The sequence below is a fragment of the Furipterus horrens genome, unplaced genomic scaffold, assembly GCF_987537825.1.
Source record: "Furipterus horrens unplaced genomic scaffold, mFurHor1.1.pri manual_scaffold_11, whole genome shotgun sequence".
In the NCBI taxonomy this organism is placed as follows: domain Eukaryota; kingdom Metazoa; phylum Chordata; class Mammalia; order Chiroptera; family Furipteridae; genus Furipterus; species Furipterus horrens.
This window is the reverse complement of record NW_028327181.1, coordinates 21,189,354-21,206,937: the sequence shown is the minus strand read 5'-3', so window position 1 is coordinate 21,206,937 and position 17,584 is coordinate 21,189,354. Positions and strand designations below refer to the sequence as shown.

General features: G+C 42.1%; 1 protein-coding gene and 1 long non-coding RNA gene across 5 annotated transcripts; one reads left to right on the top strand and one right to left on the bottom strand.

Moving 5' to 3' along the window:
* The first annotated feature begins 60 nt into the window (after positions 1-60).
* Positions 61-746, top strand: LOC149997240 (uncharacterized). Its single transcript, XR_016514179.1, has 2 exons — positions 61-213; positions 365-746. It is a non-coding gene; the product is annotated as an uncharacterized LOC149997240 (long non-coding RNA).
* Positions 747-4,736: 3,990 nt separating this feature from the next.
* On the bottom strand, positions 4,737-17,145 carry EI24 (EI24 autophagy associated transmembrane protein). Of its 4 annotated transcripts, none has more exons than XM_090290919.1 (11): positions 16,930-17,145; positions 14,419-14,530; positions 11,064-11,209; positions 10,431-10,491; positions 9,501-9,567; positions 8,868-8,992; positions 8,438-8,557; positions 7,961-8,072; positions 7,165-7,276; positions 6,684-6,758; positions 4,737-5,753 (listed from the first exon to the last, which is right to left on the bottom strand). In XM_090290919.1, exons 2-11 carry the CDS (start codon positions 14,458-14,460, stop codon positions 5,591-5,593), a joined length of 1,023 nt encoding a protein of 340 aa, XP_090147045.1. In that variant the 5' UTR covers positions 14,461-14,530; positions 16,930-17,145; the 3' UTR covers positions 4,737-5,590. The 4 variants fall into 4 exon arrangements, with proteins under 4 accessions (XP_090147045.1, XP_090147044.1, XP_090147046.1 ...); XM_090290918.1 differs by having other exon boundaries at positions 16,962-17,145; XM_090290920.1 differs by lacking the exon at positions 16,930-17,145 and adding an exon at positions 16,755-16,897.
* Between the last annotated feature and the right edge of the window lie 439 nt (positions 17,146-17,584).

The following is a 17,584-nucleotide window of genomic DNA, read 5'->3' as shown; positions in this document are numbered from 1 at the left end:
GGACTGCTAAAGAGAGCGGTGGCAGAACGTGCTTAAAGCAGTTTGGTTGAGGGCCGAGGAGTGACGTGTCGGTCCGCAGACCCGGAGGAAGTCCCCAGTGGAGAAGGTGTGGCCCTTTGACCCCAGTCTCGTGACCAGAAGAGGAAACTACGCGAAGGAACCGCAGAAACAACAAACTTCTGGCTCCGGTTATGAGACTATTTTTTTTTTAAGGTACAGTGTTACCTAACATAGGGGGAAAGGTTCCTAGCTGTGAGCAGTGAAAACGCAGGCGCCTCCTGGTGGTGCAGAAGCTGTGCCCGACCCCCCTCCCGGAATCCGTGGCTGACAGCAGCCTTGCAGACTCGGGGCGTTTCCTTTTCAGGTCCTGACTGGGGTGACTGCGTCTGACCGAAGGAACCGGGGCCGCGGAGGTCGTCCTTTGGGCTACATGACGCCCTTCCCGAGAGCCGGCCAGTGGCCGCCGTGCTCTTCAACAGCTCAGCCCGCGGAAGCTGCCCTCCTTTCCCTCCAGGCGCACCACGTGCGCACGGAAATGTCGCTGGGGCGGAGGCTACAGCATCTAGGAGTACAACCCACCGAACGAACTGAAAGCGCATTGAAATCAGTGCTGCAGAATCGTGTGCGTTTTTCCGAATCCACTTGACCAGCCTCACCCCGACCTCCAGACGTTAGGATCCATTTGATGTTTGTGTTTATAATGTGTTCAATGTAATTTTAACAGAATGAAACGGAAAAAATCTGAAGGAGTTACAGAATCTCAAGTAAATGCTTCCTCAAAACAAGTTAGGTTTTTCTCTTAGTAAGTGGGAAGGGAAATTAAAATAAGATTCCTTTGAAGTAAAAAAAAAAAAAAAGTACAGCTGCAAGAACATTGAGATAGGGTTCTCATTAATTTTTTAAACTATTGAACATGTTTCTTAAAGGAAACTTTCAGACGTCAAAATATACTACTAAAGGACAAAGTTTAAAATTTAAGCTTATTTTTAGGATTCTTTAATCCCAATTGATAAGGAAAGGCTTATCCATATGTAAAATCAAAGGACAGCAGTCATTAGTTATCATAAACCGAGTTTATACAGTAATTCAGTGTATCAGTTAATTCTCCTGACCAAGTTTTGACTTTGTTCTTTCTGAAGAGCTTCCTACTATTTTACCAGTTGTTTAAAATAAAGCTATTTTTAGCTTGCTTTGTAGGAAATGTCATTCCTGTGGACCTTTTGGTCTCTCCCTTAAGTGTCTACTTGCCTCTTTCATATAGTTGTTCAAAAGAAACATCTCATCTGGAGCACACCAGAGTAGTAATACCTATTTTCTTTTTGACGGTCTCCCCAGAACCCACCTTTCCAAGTGTGCTACAAAGCAGTATTATTACCAGGATTTCTTCTCAATGCACTAATTCCAGTTTCATGTCGTTTGGTTCAATGTTCTGTTTCCTTTAATTAGTAATTATTTCTTGTAACTTTTTCAGAAAAGCTGAATGGAAAGCAAACAATGCCTTTGTGTTGTCCTTAATCACTGGAAAATCTAGGCTTAGAATTACAGGAATAAAATTGGGACCATACTATCCCATACACACAGGAGCACAGATAAAAGCACTTTTTCAAAGCATTACAATTTTATCTTCTATTGAGTTGGCCAAAATGTTCCTTTGGTTTTTTTCTGTAAGATGGCTCCAGGAGCACTTAGTTGTCTTGAAATTCATTTGAAACAATTCTGTTATATTGTGATAGCTGTCATATCAGCATGCATTTAAAAATCAAAATTGGTGAATTTTTTGTGTAGCCATTTTAATATTGAAGATGGAAGAACATACACAACAGTTTCAGCATATTATGCTTTATTATTTCAAGGAAGGTAAAAACACAACTGAAACACAAAAAACAAAGATACGTGCTGTATATGGAGAGGACTGTCGGGTAGACCACTTAAAGTTGATAGCAATCAAAATTGGAACATTGAGAACAATATTATACCACATGGGAGTTAGCCGACATACTCAAAATATCCAAATCAGTAGTTATTGGTGAAAATAAAAAATGTGCCTTTCATTTTATGGAAAAAAACATACTTTATGGCCAACCCAATATTTGGAGTTGTGCTTGGGAAGTCTGATGCCAATGTGAATCACATTCCTTTCTAGGTAACCTATTTTTCTCTGATAAATTATTTTTCCTTAGAGATCCCACCTACGTGGGTTTTTGTTTTTTTGTTTTCTTCCCCATTTTTCTTGCCCTAAATCTGTCCTTTTCTATCTGCAAACTCCACTTTTCACAATCAGTCATGGAAATTTATTTTATTCTTGTCTCCAGGTTTCTATTTATTTCCTTAAGTTGAAATTAGACAAATGTTGGGTTCTTGATTCTTAGATACCTCTGTGATTCTTAACTTCTTCCATGTCTAGATTGTTTTGCTCTATGTTCTGGGAGATTTCCTCAATTTGAACCCATGCTTGCCTTCTTGGGGTCACTTTTATAGGCCATCTCATTTTATGTCTGTAACTGCTTTAATTTGCAAGAACTTTCCTATTTTGTCCCCTTTTCACAGCAATCTTTTTATTTCATTGATGCAATGGCTTTTTAAATTTGTGAAAGTAGTTCGAATTTTTAGTATGTTTCTAGAATCACATTTGCTCCAGGAACAGGTGGTGTATTTTGGGAAATCTGAGATGATCCTGAGTTTAATCCCTGGTTAAGAATTACTTATCGAAATGGTCAAATGGTCAGTATTTTCCCCGAAGCTTGGAAGCCCTACAAAACACCTAAATTTGAAATCAGAGAATGAGTAAAACAGGAGTGAGGCTGATGGTATGGCCCGATCTCTTAAACATTCTCCGAATTTCAATGTCTTATTCACTTTGAGACCTGTGGAAAATAGTGGCTATTTGAACACATAATTTTAAAAAATTTGCTTGATCACTTTTGTCAGTCTCCTCCACTGTACTGTTAGGTCCAAGCAGGCAGTAATCCCGTCTTTCCAGTTGATCCTTGGATCTGCAGTGCTGGACAGTGACACGCAAATGCTCGTTACATGATTTAGTCATCTGTTCTGCCACTTCAACATTTCACTGGTTCTGAGGATCCACTTTAGGTACACGCAAAACATTGCAGATGTATGGCTCACATTGTTAAAAGGCCTAAGTCGCACTGACCCAGTGTCAGCTTCCTTTCAACTTCTGTGAGTCTTGGAGCACAGAATTGTTAATGGGGGGCTGGGGCCTGACATGACTGTAAACAATGTCTCTTCCATTGTACTGATGAACTGATAGCCTTTACCAGGGCATTCGCTCAATACAGGTAAAGACATGAGTATAGCAGCTGAATAAATGTCCTTCTTGTATGTTCAGGAAATGGGATGAAAAATGAATAGACAGTGAGCACACAACTATAGTTGCCTTTTGATTCCCAGATGTTATCCTTTTAAGGTGTTTCACAAACCTCTAACCATTAATCACTCTTCTAGGTTTGTCCTGATTCCTCTTAAACTTTATCTTAGCCCTTATGATGGAATCAAAAATAACAAGTCAGCTCATGAATCCATCCTTAACTTTCATTTACGTTTCCAGATTTAATATACCCTACCCAGGTCTGAGGCATCCAATTTCTAATACCTCCAGAGTTGCTATAATGGACAACTCAGCCCTAGACAGGATAAGAGGGTAGTGTTTTGAACCACATATGCCTGTCCAAGCGGTGATGTCTATCACTGAAAAGTTTTTGTGAACATGATTCCTTAGATCTTCTAGTTGCATGATTAAAACTCATGCTCTATTGCCATCTTTAGTCATTACCAAATTTCTATTGTAGATATGCCACAGGCCTGGCCTCTCAATTACACTAATAAAACTCAGATTCTTCACTTCCAATTACTTAGACTTTAAGCATTTTCTATAGCAAGATGGTGTCTTCATCCATTCAACCTCCCTCACCTTGATAAATGAACACTAACTTAGTTGGTACACATAAATTTCAGGTAGCAAAGATGTGGCCACTTAAGTACTAAGCTAATCTTAAAAACTTAAACAGCTACATCTTAAGGTAAGCAATGATCAGTTACAAGTTGATGGAATACTGAGGTCTTCAAACCATCCCCACAGCAACCTGGCATTTCTCTGCAATACTACTGACAAATGAAGAGTCACAGAGGAGTACTGGAAGTAAATCTTATTTTAAATTGTCTTTTACAATTTTTTGCACAAGCTGAAAAAACAATGCCTACTTCTGAAGTGCCCACTATTTTAAAATCTACACCTTGAACTTGGTTTTCATCTCCCAGCAGTGATTTTTAAGCCCTTATTTTGTCTTATACATAGTAAAGGTCTCTGTTAACGAAGTGTCTAATCTCTAATGAGAATGTTCAGTACACTGAAATCTAGAAGGATCTCTCCATTCATGAAAACCCAGGAGAGTCATACACATAGACTTTAAAACAAATAATTCAACAATCCTAAATTCTTTCCAAGATGTTAACATGATCATCATAATCACATAATCCAAACTTCCTCAGGGAACATTTTTCAGGACTACTCTCAAAAAACTAACCAAATTTACCCAAGGCAAAGTCTTAGATTCCATGAATGTGTTTCTTGAGGTGATGATTTGTAAATTGAACCATTACACACCTTGTGGGAAATCAGCTAACGTTTAATTGTGACATTTTAAAATTGTACAAGTGTTTTGACATCTGCCCCCTCCCCCCATATTTAGTACCTTTAAAATGACAGAAAAACACCAATCACAGGTTTAATAAGTTTAATAAGTTTACCCCGTCAGTTCCTATTTGCAGCACCCAATATTCTTTTGAAACACCAGACAGACCCAACAGTGGCCGACAGTAAATTTCAGACCTGCAAAGTTTAAAAGTTCAGGTTCTCTGAGCATTCAGTGTTGCAGTGGCACTTGTCCAAAACTGGCACATCCCTGCAGTTGGGGAACTTTAAATGTACCAGTGAAAAAGCTTTTTTCCCCTTCAAGGGGAAGAAAAATCACTCCTCAAAACCCAGCAGATCTGGCTGTGAGGTCTTCCCTCCTGGCCTATCTCTTCAGGCTTATTTTTTTGCAGTGGAGCAAGAGAGACCAAAATCTAACCTGAGTTACAAGAAACAAGACAGTGATGGCTATAAAGGAAGTGACCAGGAGCAGCTGAGATGCTCCCTTACCTCCCACACCCAATATATGTGCTTCACAGAAAAACAACAAAAATAACAGGTCCACAAAATACAAAAGCTAGAATTACAAAATCCATTCATCCAAGGGCGGTGGAAGGCAGGAAGGGGAGGTGGGAGGGTCAATGGCACAGGGGAAAAAAGTGTTTAAATCAGTCCGGGCATGGGGGCTGGCAAACACTAGAAAAGAGCTGCAGAAAAACCTGTGGTCCTTTCAGACTCGTTAAGTGTTAAAAATCCACATGTTGGTGTCAGGAAGATCGTGCCTTACATGCACCAGAGACAAAAATCCCAGTTCCTCTTACGGGAATATGCAGAGGGCCCTTGGCAGAGTGGGTCCTGCCTTCCCTGGTCGGGGAGGTGAGGGAGGAAAGAGCTGCACAGCCTTCTCCCAATCCCTTCCATCCCTTATGGATGGCAGGTGAGTCAGTGGCTGGTAGCAGCCTTCAGTTTGGCAGGAGACGAATGCGGGGAAGGGAACTTCTCTGAAGAGGTTGAGCTACTCAGGGCAGACTGCAGGTAGACCGTCTTGTGGAAGAGTCTGTTGCTTAAGAAAACCACCAAGGAGAAGAGGCGCAACTGGAAAAGGCTAAAATGTAAGAGATCCAACTTGTTAGATTCCCCAGTTGATCAGAATTATTTGACAAATGAAATATGACTACATTAAATTTAAAATGGCATGGGGAAATAAAACAAGTGAAATCTGATCAAGCAAGTACAGATATTAGACACCTGGATTAAATAGGCAGCAACTACAGGCACTGGGTCCTATTGCTGTCGTGAGTGCAATGAACTCACCACCATTAAAGTATCAGAGCTCAATGGAAATAAAGTTGTATTTCAGATGAATTCTGATTTGAGAAGCACTTTTTATAGCTGACTTTCAGGGCACATACTACAAGCTACGTCTGAAGACATCATATGCTGTAGTATCGCTGTCAAAAAAGGGGCAAGAGAAGGTTAGTTATGCCCGTAAGACTGAGCACCAATGGAGAGCAAGCGTATGAGAAGCCCAGAGCAGAGCTACCATTCACAGAATGTGCATCCTTACTAACTGAACCAGAACTGATCAAAGACTGAGCTCTTTTTGGAAGTGATAAACTTTTTACCTGTTGGTATGACTGCTAAAGATTCACTTTAAAATACTTTGTTTTACTATTATTATCAATAAATTCCTGCACCCAGATCACATGACGCCAATACCTTTGTAAAAAGTTGGCCATTCTTACAAAAATGAGCTTAATTACAAGTGTTTAAAAGTACCTTATTCAGTAAATTGTTAAATTTTAAACATGTATAATAGTATTGATTTTTTAAACATATTTATGTACATATTTATGCATGGGGAAAATTTTGAGATATATCCCAGACATATTTTTCCCCCCATTAAACTGTATATTAATGTTTTCCAGCAATGTGAGAGGTTATTTTTAAAAATGTCTCATTCACATAATTGTAGCATTAAAGCCCCAATCCTTTACACAGAAAAACATTTTGGCTAATACTGCCTAATACTTACTAAGCTTTGCCAGGGGTCTTTGCTTCATTGGCGCTGATAATGAATAATGGAAAGAGGATAGAGAAGAGGCAGCCACTGTTAAAATAAAAAAGAAAGAAAAAAAAGAAAATAATTAGTCACCTTCATAACAGCCAAGACTTTAGAGAAGACATGAGAAGCCCAAATTTCCTTTGCCTCTGGTGCTAACTTTATGGCTTGAGAAACCCTTAATATAAAGGGCGGAGGGGTGAGGGGGTGTATCTTTCTAAGCACTGGCTACGTTTAATACTGCTCCAGGAGGCAACATGGAAGAAATATGGCATGTAGGATCCTGCAGACTAGATATCAATACTGACAAATATCTATGACTCTCTGTCAAGGAGAAAAAGCCTATGGACATCGTAATGGTCAAATGGGAATGCAGAACGCCTAGCAGAGAACCAGGTATCCCGAAGATGCTCCCTGTACTACTAGTCCCCTTCCAGCCCCCCAACCAAATTACCTGATTATGTATGAGGACTGCATTGCTGTGAGGAAAGCCAAGGGCAAACCAAATCCAAAGTAGTAAGGCCAGTTCCTCTCTATGTTTGACAACCGCTGGTGCATTTCAATTCCTAAAACAAGGAGCCAATGTAATTAAAATTCATATTTTGTTTTAGTAAAATGATTAAATGTGGTAAACACATTATTTGAGGTTTGAGTTTTAGATACAGGTCTGCCACTTAGAACAGAGCTAACGCATATAATTCAGAATTGTCTAAATCTGATAATACAGCTTCTATGCAAAGTTTTTACAATTCAATAATCACAATTCAAAGCGGGCAGACTAAGTGCATTGTGAATTAAACTCCAGCATCCTTTGTCAGGATTAGTCCTAAAGCAAAGCAAGACATCAAATCAAAAGGCAGCTATCTCGCCTGGAAATTAACCTCTTTCCATCATACATACCTGAATATGTCAAGGGCCTTTAACATATCCAAAAGAATCTGAATGCGCTGACATCAAATTAATTTCTCATTCAGAATATCTTGTGCTCATTTATGCTGCCTCATTGGCTCAGTCAGAGCTACATCCCCTTAAGCACCATGAAGGTAATGCTGCATTGCTGTCCCCCTCAGCATCAAAATTAAGGGTTAAACCTCATAAGCAAAATATAAGTTCCCTCTGGCCAAAGATGCTACTTCCTTCCAAAGATGGTTTGCCGAGGGCCTTAGCAATAAATAGTTTTAAGAAGTCTGCTTAGCAGCAGCACTTCCAGACTGGGCCTCCAAGTGCTGAGTTTATTTAGATGGACTTACCTTTGTTGAACCAACGATATTCAAAGCAGTATAGTGAGTAGAGAAGGGACATATGCAGGAGACTAACCAGCTGACCAACAAGGTAGATGGGAAAGAGACTCACAAACATCCCCTGAAGAATAAACATGGAAAAAATCTTATTCCAAAGCTTCAGAGACCTAACACTATTCACCTGCCAGTCTGAGTCATTACTCTCTGCCTAGTAGCCACACAATTGCTTCTCAAGTTTCTGAAGAGCAGGAGAGTGGAGAATGCTCAGGGTGGCAGGAAAGAGCACGTCAATTCATGTTTCTTATCATTTTGTGATTTCTGATTTTTAAATTCCCTACTTGTTTCTGTAAAAAAGTTATTTAAAACTCATTATCTCCCATAATGCATTTCTGCCCCAATATAAATGCAATACCCTGTCTTGGTAAACTTCCCTGTAGTGAACCTTTTCTTTTTAAATCTGTCCATGAGCCCAGAAGGTCGGCTCACCTGGATGAGGAAAAGAGCCTGAAGCAGCAGGTTGAAGAGCATGTCAGCAATGATTTTGCTAACGCTGGGGAATGGGTGAGGCTTCCTTCCTGATACCTCAAATGCCAGATCAGCTATATCCTGTAAAGAGAAAGTAGCTTACCCAAACAGGAATTAAATGGCCTCAATATCCATCCCAAAGCTAAGGCCACTGATCTGCCCTTGTATCTGCCAGGTGAGAAAAGCCCCTGGACATCTGGCAGTGAGATGCCCTGGCAGCCTGAGACAATAGTTCCATTTTACAAGAGCACAAACATCACCCCATTGCCTGCTTGACCAAGAAAGGCTGTAAAATTGCTCCCTACATGGCCACTAACGTCACAGGCTATAGCCTGCCTCCTGTCAACCCCTCAGGCTACAGGACCCCGGCTCTATTCTGCCCTGGACCTACTTGAAACCAAATGGCATTCACAACTTTGCTAAGCACGAACAGGGGGAGCACCCAAAGAGCACTGAAAATTGACGTGAGGAAGAATTCCAGCCACGACCAAACATCTCCATGGAGAGATGGATCACCTAAGAAAGGGAAAAGGAGTTATTAATGTAACTGGAGAAATGGAAAACCCGAAGACCAAACACGGGACTCCTAGTTATGACCATCCCCCACCCTGACCCCATACACATCTTTGCTCCTTGCCAGCACATCACTGTAACTATTTTAGATAGCCTTATTCTTTGCAGAGACACCAGATTCTGGCCACAACTCCACTTCAGAGTAGCCATAGACAGGAGCTGCTTACCTAGCGGTGACTGAGATGTCACAGTCATTAACAACATACAGTATGCAGGAAAGCGTCTGAGTTTAAATCCCAGCTCTGCCATTTACTAAGGATTTAACCTTGGTAACTCACTTCCTTTTCCTCACCCATATTATGGTATCTATAACAACACCCAAAGTGTTGCTGAGAGGTCTGAGTTAAAAACATCCCAAGGTCCTGGTACACAGGAAGGGTTCAATACACTGAGGGAGACAGGAAACAGTCTCCTACCTCTACCCCAGGCAGACAGCACCACATGTACTCACCAATTATTTGGGCAGTTACTGACTGAAGCACAGGAATAAATACTCGATAGAACAAGAGGAGGCTGAACTAAAGGAAAGAAGCAATAAGGAAACATTAAAAGCCTTTCTTTAAAACAAGACTTCTAAGTTTCAGTGTAATTATTTTCCAGATGGAGGTGATTTTTATAAATTAGAAGGCCTGAAGGGACACCAAAATTGGACACATTTCTATTCCCAATACTCCAACTGACAGGTACAGACCTGACATTGCCTATAAAAAAAGTAAAACTTTTGGGGGCAGAATAGAACATTTCAAACAGTATCCAGGACAAAATACAGGCACCGACTAAGTACACTGTAACATTTTATTAATTAAAGCTAACCCCTAAAAACATCTGTGAAATGTTTAAATTAAGGAAACTTGAATTATGTTGAATTCCAAGTCAAAAGACATATTTAACTATGTTCTTCAAAGTACTCAAATTTCACCAAAGCCTGGGTTGGCTCTCAGTTAATTGTAGGCAATCTCTTCTTGTGTGGGTTTCAACAGATGTCAATTCTAACAGACTGCTATGACTGGATGTGGGGAGAACCTTGCCCATGTCCATCTGTCCTCCCCCTCCCCACAGATGCCCTTAGCCAAATGTCCAGGCAACACCAACAGAAACTGTTAACCTATAACAACATTAAAACTTGTGACTAAGTCATTTTTTAAGGAAAATTAAAATGCTACCCCTTTATTTCAGGGATAGCCCTTTATTTACACATAAGTGATCTCTGAGTGGGAATAAAATAATGGCAGTTGCACAGAACCCTGAGTTATGGTCCTAAGCATGTATCAGCCGGTGAAAGCTACTTGTGTCAGTTTAAAGAAAACAGTTGAGAACTATTAACAGCAGCAATCCAAAGATGTTTATAATGCGCCTGGAATTTTAAGAAAAAAGAACTTACCCAGAATACTCCGCCATTCCAAGCGCAGCACTGGAAAATTCTACTAACAATACGTGGCTCACTGGAAAAGACCACAAGTGTTTAGCTTATAAGGCATGTAGGCCATTTCCATACTGTCATGCAGTAGCTCTCTGTTTTATATCTTTTGCTGGTATTAGGTTTCTAGCACCTACTGTTATGTTCTCCCAATGTCAGTCAATGAGAAAAAGACTAAAAATATTTCCAGAGAAGCGGCTTTTCTTAACACAAAAAAAATTTATTTTCTAAAATCCAAGACTGGAGATTAAAAGAGAATGCCTGAGGTTCTATCAATAAATAAATCCACATAGGCTTTCCTAAAAAATTTTTTTTTATGGTTCTCTATTCAGCAATCTGATTTTTAAAAGCAAACAAAAACAAAAACACCATGATGTTTGAGCAAGGATTATTGCTAGGGCCTAGTTTAAGTCAATGTGGGAGGATGGGGGAGAATCACTGATAAAGTTTTTTGGGGAGAAAGTACAAAAAATAATGGGGTACTAAAACTCTAAGTCACTACATAGGCTTTTACTTGTGTACTAAGGATCGGTCACTTCCCAGAGTGCCTTCTGGAAGACAGTTCAGAGGTTGCTGACACCAGCCTCCGCTCCTTACCTCTCCTGCTTCCTCTCTATGCTCTGGGCTCTCCGTTGTGCCAGGACACTGCCCGCCCTTCTTCGACGTTGCTCCTCTCTCTTTTGCTGAATTCGAGCATCAAGCTTCGAGATGGTACAAATTCCCCAGATGGAGTCTTTGATTCCCTATAGGCAAGAGGTTTTTTTTTAAAAGATTTTATTTATTTTTAGAGAGGGGAAGGGAGGGCAAAAAAGAGGGAGAGAAACATCGACCAGTTGCCTCTTGCATGCCCCCGAATGGGGACCTGGCCTGCAACACAGGCATGTGCCCTGATTGGGAATCAAACTGATGACCTTTCGGTTCACAGGCTGGCACTCAATCCACTGAGCCACAGCAGTCAGGGCAAGAGTATTATTTGTAAAGAGGGAAAATTATGGATTAGAGAATACTTTCCAAATTTATATGCAAAAAAGTGAAATCACAGTGGAAACCACTGTATTTACTTTGCTACATGGCTTAACAGAAGATTGATTTAAAAAAATAATAATAATTCCCAATTTGCAGAAGAGTTGCAAGAACAGAAAACTTCCTAATACCCTTTCCTCCAGATTCACCACATTAATATTTTGCCACATTTATTACTTTTTCTATATATACACTTTTTCCAAAACATTTGAGACAGGTTGCTACGTCATGTCACTTTACTTTTAATTCTTCAGTGCATATTTCCTAAATAATGAATATTCTTTTATATAACAAGAGAGTTATCAATTTCAGAAATTTAATACTGAAATACTTTAATCTTATAGTCCATATTCCAATTTTTCGATTTGTGCCAATAATGTCCTCTATAGTATTTTTACCCCTCAAGTATCAAAATTCAATTCAGAATCATATATTGTATTTAGTTTGTCATGTCTCTTTAGTTCCCTTTACTCAGGAACAGCTCCTTGGCTTACCTTTCTTTCTGAAGTATACTGGCCAGTTCTTTCTTTTCTTTTTTTAATAGTTTATTTATTTGTTTGTTTATTTTTTAGAGAGAGGGGAAAGGAGAAAGAGAGGGAGAGAAACATCATTGTGTAGTTGCCTCTCAGTCGTGCCCCCAACTGGGACCTACGTGCAACCTAGCCATGTGCCCTGACTGGGAATCGAACCAGTGACACTTGGCTCACAGGCCGACACTCAATCCACTGAGCCACAGCAGCCAGGGCCTATGGGCCAGTTCTTGTGTTGTATTTCCTCAGTTTAGGTTTGTTTCCTCATGACTAGATCCAGGTTTGCACATTTTTGGCAGGAACATCACCTAAGTGTGCACTCCCAGGTATTATATCCAGAGGCACACAATATCTGTCTGCCCATGCTGGTGACGTTAATTTTGTAAACTCAGTCAAGGTGTTATCTAGCTTCTCCTTTGTATGGTTGCAAGTTTTTCCCCTTGCAACTAAATAAGTAATCTGTGGACAGATACTTCTGAGACCGTGCAAATGGCCTGACCATCCAAATATCCTGCTCAGGTTCTCCCCCAGACTTAGTATCCAGTGACAATTCTTGTCCAAATCAATCTTGAATAAAATGGTTGCAAAATAGTGGTTTTCTAATTCCTCCACACTTATCAATACCGTAAAGCCAAGTTAATGCCCTTCCTTATACTCTTTTAATATCAATGAAATACCTATAGTATGATTAAAATCTTGTCCTAAACTAGTGATACAAGGATAGATTAAGACTGGTTTCTAGAAAGGACCAAGGCTAGACCAAGGTTAGGGAAAGACACAATGAAATAATTACTGTAAAAAGGTGAAAAGCTGTAGGAAAAGAACCAATAAGACAGAAACAACACAGTAGTGTAGCTGGAGGAGAAGTCCTTAAAGAGTGTATGACGGGGGAGAGGGTGGCTAGATCTTTAAAGACAGTGACAGAGGCACTTGCCAACCATATGGGAAGAGCCCCAACAGCAGGAAGGTTACTTTCTGCTACAAACACCAGAACTGCATATCACCCAGCTCAAAGAACTGCATTCACTCATCTACCCTTCCATGTACCAAGCCATCTTCAATGCATCAGTCATTGGCCACCTGGAAATGCTCAAGAAACATACCTTTACAGGAAAAGTATACAAGTAAACAACAACAAAAATTATAGTTTAATTAAGTACCACAACACTTTTCTGTCCAAAGTAGGGTGGCAGCACTGGGGTGCTCAATTTCATGAAGCAGCACCACAAAAAGGCAATCTGGGGGCAGTGGAAAGCCTGTATTGAAGGATGGTGTTTTCACCTTTTGCTATTAGCTAAAACAGAGTTTGGGGATAACTGCCAGGATACAGAGACATGGGCAAGTATATGAACTACCGACTGATAAGACCATAAATAGGCATGGCGTGCACCTGATTACCTATGAGTAATTTTTAGTCTTCTTTTGCTTTTAACTTCTAAATCTTCCACAAATAGTTTAAATATTCAAGAGAGTTGAGTTCAAATGGCTGAGGGCCTCGCATGTGCTAGAATGAAGACAGGACCCCCACCTGAGACACTAGTCTCATGGGGCAGACAAACATGTAAAATGCACAATGTGGAACTGGTCCAGGTTGAAATTGTACCACATAAGAACAGCAAGACAAGGATGTAACGGTATTAAAAGTAGATCATTGCATGAAGTCTCTTTGGCCCTTCTAAGAACTTCAATTTTCCTTTAACTCAAAAATAATAAACTTTTAAACATTCCCTCTGAGAAACCAATTCCTAGTGTATCCATTCCTTCCCCGCCCCCATCAGAACTGGCCTTTCTCCTGCTCCTAGGAATATAGCTAGAGGGGCCACAACTAGGGCATTAGACCTCAGACATCCACTATGACAGAATTTTATGCTACTGGAAATTTGGGTGGTTAGGTTCTAAACAGATCTTTATGGAACATTTTCCTGAGCATCATCATCTGCACCTTCTAGAATAGGGAGTGGTGGTACTGGTGTTCTCTAATGTAAATCCAAATGAAATAGTTTAGGTAACAGTAATGTAACTGATGTTCACTGCTCAGTTTTGACCAACGCATCATGGTTACAGGTGATGTCAACACTGGCAGGACCTAGTGAAGGATACAGAAGAACTGTGTACTATCTTGCAACTTTTCTGTAAGTCTAAAATTATTCCACAATAAAGTTAAAAAAAAAAAAGGCTCTGGGCTCAAGCTGACCAGAATTCTAATACTAGAGACACTAGAAAGATCTACCAAGTTTCTGCAAGATGCAGAGTAGTGCCTATCTCTTGAATAGGGTGGATTAGAATGAAAACCTATATATGAAAGACCCAACCAATATGATATAAATTCCAGAACACTTAAAGGATTCCCTAGTCAGTTCCTACAGCAAAAGGGTCAAGAGGTGGCTTGGTAAACTCACCCTGGCAAGGTCCTGGAGAAAGGTTTTGACACTGTCGGCCATCTCTTCACACCCAAACTACCAACTACGTAGAGGAGATAGAAGCATCCTCAAACCTTTCATTATGAAGAACCTGGAGATAGAGCATAACAAGTGGAAAAATATTTATCAAAATATAAGGAACTTCATGCACATTTCTGCATGATGCCATTTTTTATAGACTTGTGTAGAAATCTGTGTGACTAGGTTCTAAACAGATCTTTATGGGACATTTTCCTGAGCATTATCATCTGCACCTTATAGAATGGAGGTGGGGGGGAATTCTCTAATGTAAATTCTAATAGGAGTGCAGCGGATTCCAGCATTTAAGACACCAGGTCAGTGAACGAAGTAAAATTATCCCTGTAGCTACTGAAATCTGAAATTGATAAACTATTTTTTAATCACTTACCACCCTTACACTTTTACAGCAGTAAGTTGTTGTGGGACTAGTAGTCTCCTCACTGGGACCTAATGTCACTAACTGCCTTCCCATACACATTCCAACATCCTCTTAAGCTGTATTTATTCTTAATGTATAACCTCAAGCACTTGAATAAAAATACAAGAGCAAGAAGAAAGTTCCAACAAAAACTACGAAATACGCACTTCATATACAAGGCCCTCCGGCACACAGTTACATTTAAGGTATGATGTGAAATTTCCCATGAAGGACCTCCAAATAGGCCTCTGTATGCTCTCCAATTTTAAATATATACATATACAAGTGCCATTTTAATAAGCATGCAAAAAACAGTGGATTTCGAACTAGGCCAAAAAAAGTTCACGTGTATAAATATTCTTTAACTCACTACAGCTTTCCCATTTTATTTCTTAGCTGAATGAGAAATCTAGCTTCAAAAATTAAGAACTTGAAAGTTCATATATATAAGTATTCATAAAATCTAGGTTACCATTTACTGTCTTTAAGGGGAATGGAAAATATTTTCAAAAATTTTATTAACCACTTGGAATTCTAAAGTTCTCAAACCTGACCAAACCAATCTAGGGTATTCTCCATTTAAGAGAGAGATCATTATGACTGAATTTCACAGGCAGCTTGTATAAACCTCAAATTTCAAAACAGAAGCACACTTTCCCTGACCTACAGCCACTTCACCAAACTGTGCTTATTGACCCAACTGGACTCCTGCCACCGGAACTGAAAGAGCAGGGAACCTAATAGCAGGGAGAAGGTAACTTGCACAACACCATGTGAACCACTGCTCCTTCGGTCAAATCCTACCCAGACACACTCAGGTAGAGAGGTATCGAGGGAATAAAAACTGTTAAGACTCCCAATTAAAAACAAAACAGCATCTCCGAGTGACAGATAACTCAGGGCCAGGGCCATAGTAAAATGCTCAGTGATGACACAGGACATTAGTTGGAAGAGACTATCATGGGATCACCCTTAATCAGCTACTTCCTAACTTATAAATTAAGCGTGTTAAAACCTTCATGTTTCTGGAGTAGAACGTGCAATAACATGAAAACAAAAACTTCTCTAAAAACATTATCCCACTCCAGAATGAGCTTGCGTGGGAGTCTAAGGAAGCCGTTTACTTAGCCTGGATTTCTCACAGGGCCCAGAGAGCCTGAAGCGTGTCAGTCCCAGGCCAGCGGAACAGCTTTGTTATCTGACCTGTGGCCAGTAACACCTGGCTCCTGCATGTACCAAGTGGCAGTTTACCTACTGACCAACGGTGGCCTTTGAAAGACAAGTCACCTCAATTCTCTGCGGTGATCCTAGCAGCCTTCCTATAGGAAGATCGCGTGAATTGCCAGGTGTGGAGAAAAAGCCACTTGAGACCACACACAGGCTTAGGGGGAACCCTCCAAATAAACGGGAAAAAGATGCATCTGGTTCACACCCTTTTACAGATGGAGGAACTGAGTCTCCAAAAACAAATGGCTTACCCAAGATTACAGCAAAGTGAAAGGCCACAGCCAACTTGAAAACCCTCGTGTTCCAACCCTCAGTCGGACTTTTTACTCCAGAGGATTGCTGTTTACCTGCAGCACCCCACGGACAAAATGTCTCTTAATCCTGGAAATACACCTGGCCGTTGAAGGCCTCACATTCACTGGCACTTAGGAGGGAGGCATTCAGTGAGGCCTGAGCCCACGTCCGGAAAGCAGGAAGCGGTTAAGACCCACGCCAGGTGCAGGAAAGGTGAGCATTCTCTTTCCACGGGCTCCGGGAATGGCTCCAGGTCCGCTCGGACGCGGCTCCCCGTGGTTGCTCGGCAAGTCCGAATGAAAACCGTGGTCCCGCTCCGTAACCACAGCTGGGCACCAGGCGCGCAGCCGCTCACCTCTCATCTCGGTCACACGGAGCCGAAGGACAGCCGCGCCGCACCTGGGCATTCTCCTTCCAGTCGGGGGTCCCTCCCGGAGTCACTCCCGCAACCACACGACCCAGAGATCAGGCCCTGCTGACCCTCACCGCCCTCACCACACTCCTTACGCCCAGGGCCCTGCCACACGCGCCTGTTGTCTGGTTCCGCCGAGGCTTCACCTACCCGGCAGCTCCGCTGCCCGGCCCAGGCCTGGCCGCGGTCCGCCCCGGCCCCTAGCCCACAGCCGGACACTCGGATCCTCCGCGCCCGACCGCCGGCTGCCGCCCGGGCGCTTCCAGGGCCGAGGCCGCTGCGCCCACACTGGGCATGCCCGGGCCGCACGGGGCGGTGGGAAGTCGACCGGCGCCGAGCCCAGCTGCCCAGGGCAGAGGAGGCGGGGCCGATGCGGCAGAAGGGGCGGGACCGGTGCTGCAGAGGGGGCGGAGCCTAGCTGCGCCTGCACTGGGCCTGCCGGGTAGGCTAGGGGCGGGGGAAGTCGGTGGGCGCAGAGCCGCCACAGCAGAAGGGGAGGGGTCGAAGCGGCTGCAGAGCAGGCGAGGCCGAGCTCAGCTCGCACTGGGCATGCCCGGGCCGCGCAGGGCCGCTGGGAAGTCAAGTGGGCGCTGAAGAGAGCTGCCCAGGGCGGAGGGGGCGGGACACCTATGGGCGAAGGAGCTTGGGGAAGCCAGTCGTTTCCCCGGACCCCGGCACATCCCGGGCCGCATCTGGAATGCCTAGGCTTCCCTGAGCCCTTCCGCAGCGCGGCCCTTCCGGACCCGTCATCCTGTTCTTTGCCCTTATCCATT

Coding starts and splice junctions, on each gene's coding strand:
- EI24 (XM_090290919.1), bottom strand. CDS start 14,460: ATGGCCGACAGTGTCAAAACCTTTCTCCAGGACCTTGCCAGG. Junction 8,558..8,867: donor TGAATGCCATTTGGTTTCAA/GTAGGTCCAGGG, acceptor TTCTCTTTACAG/GATATAGCTGATCTGGCATT. Junction 6,759..7,164: donor CAGTCCTCATACATAATCAG/GTAATTTGGTTG, acceptor TTATTTTAACAG/TGGCTGCCTCTTCTCTATCC.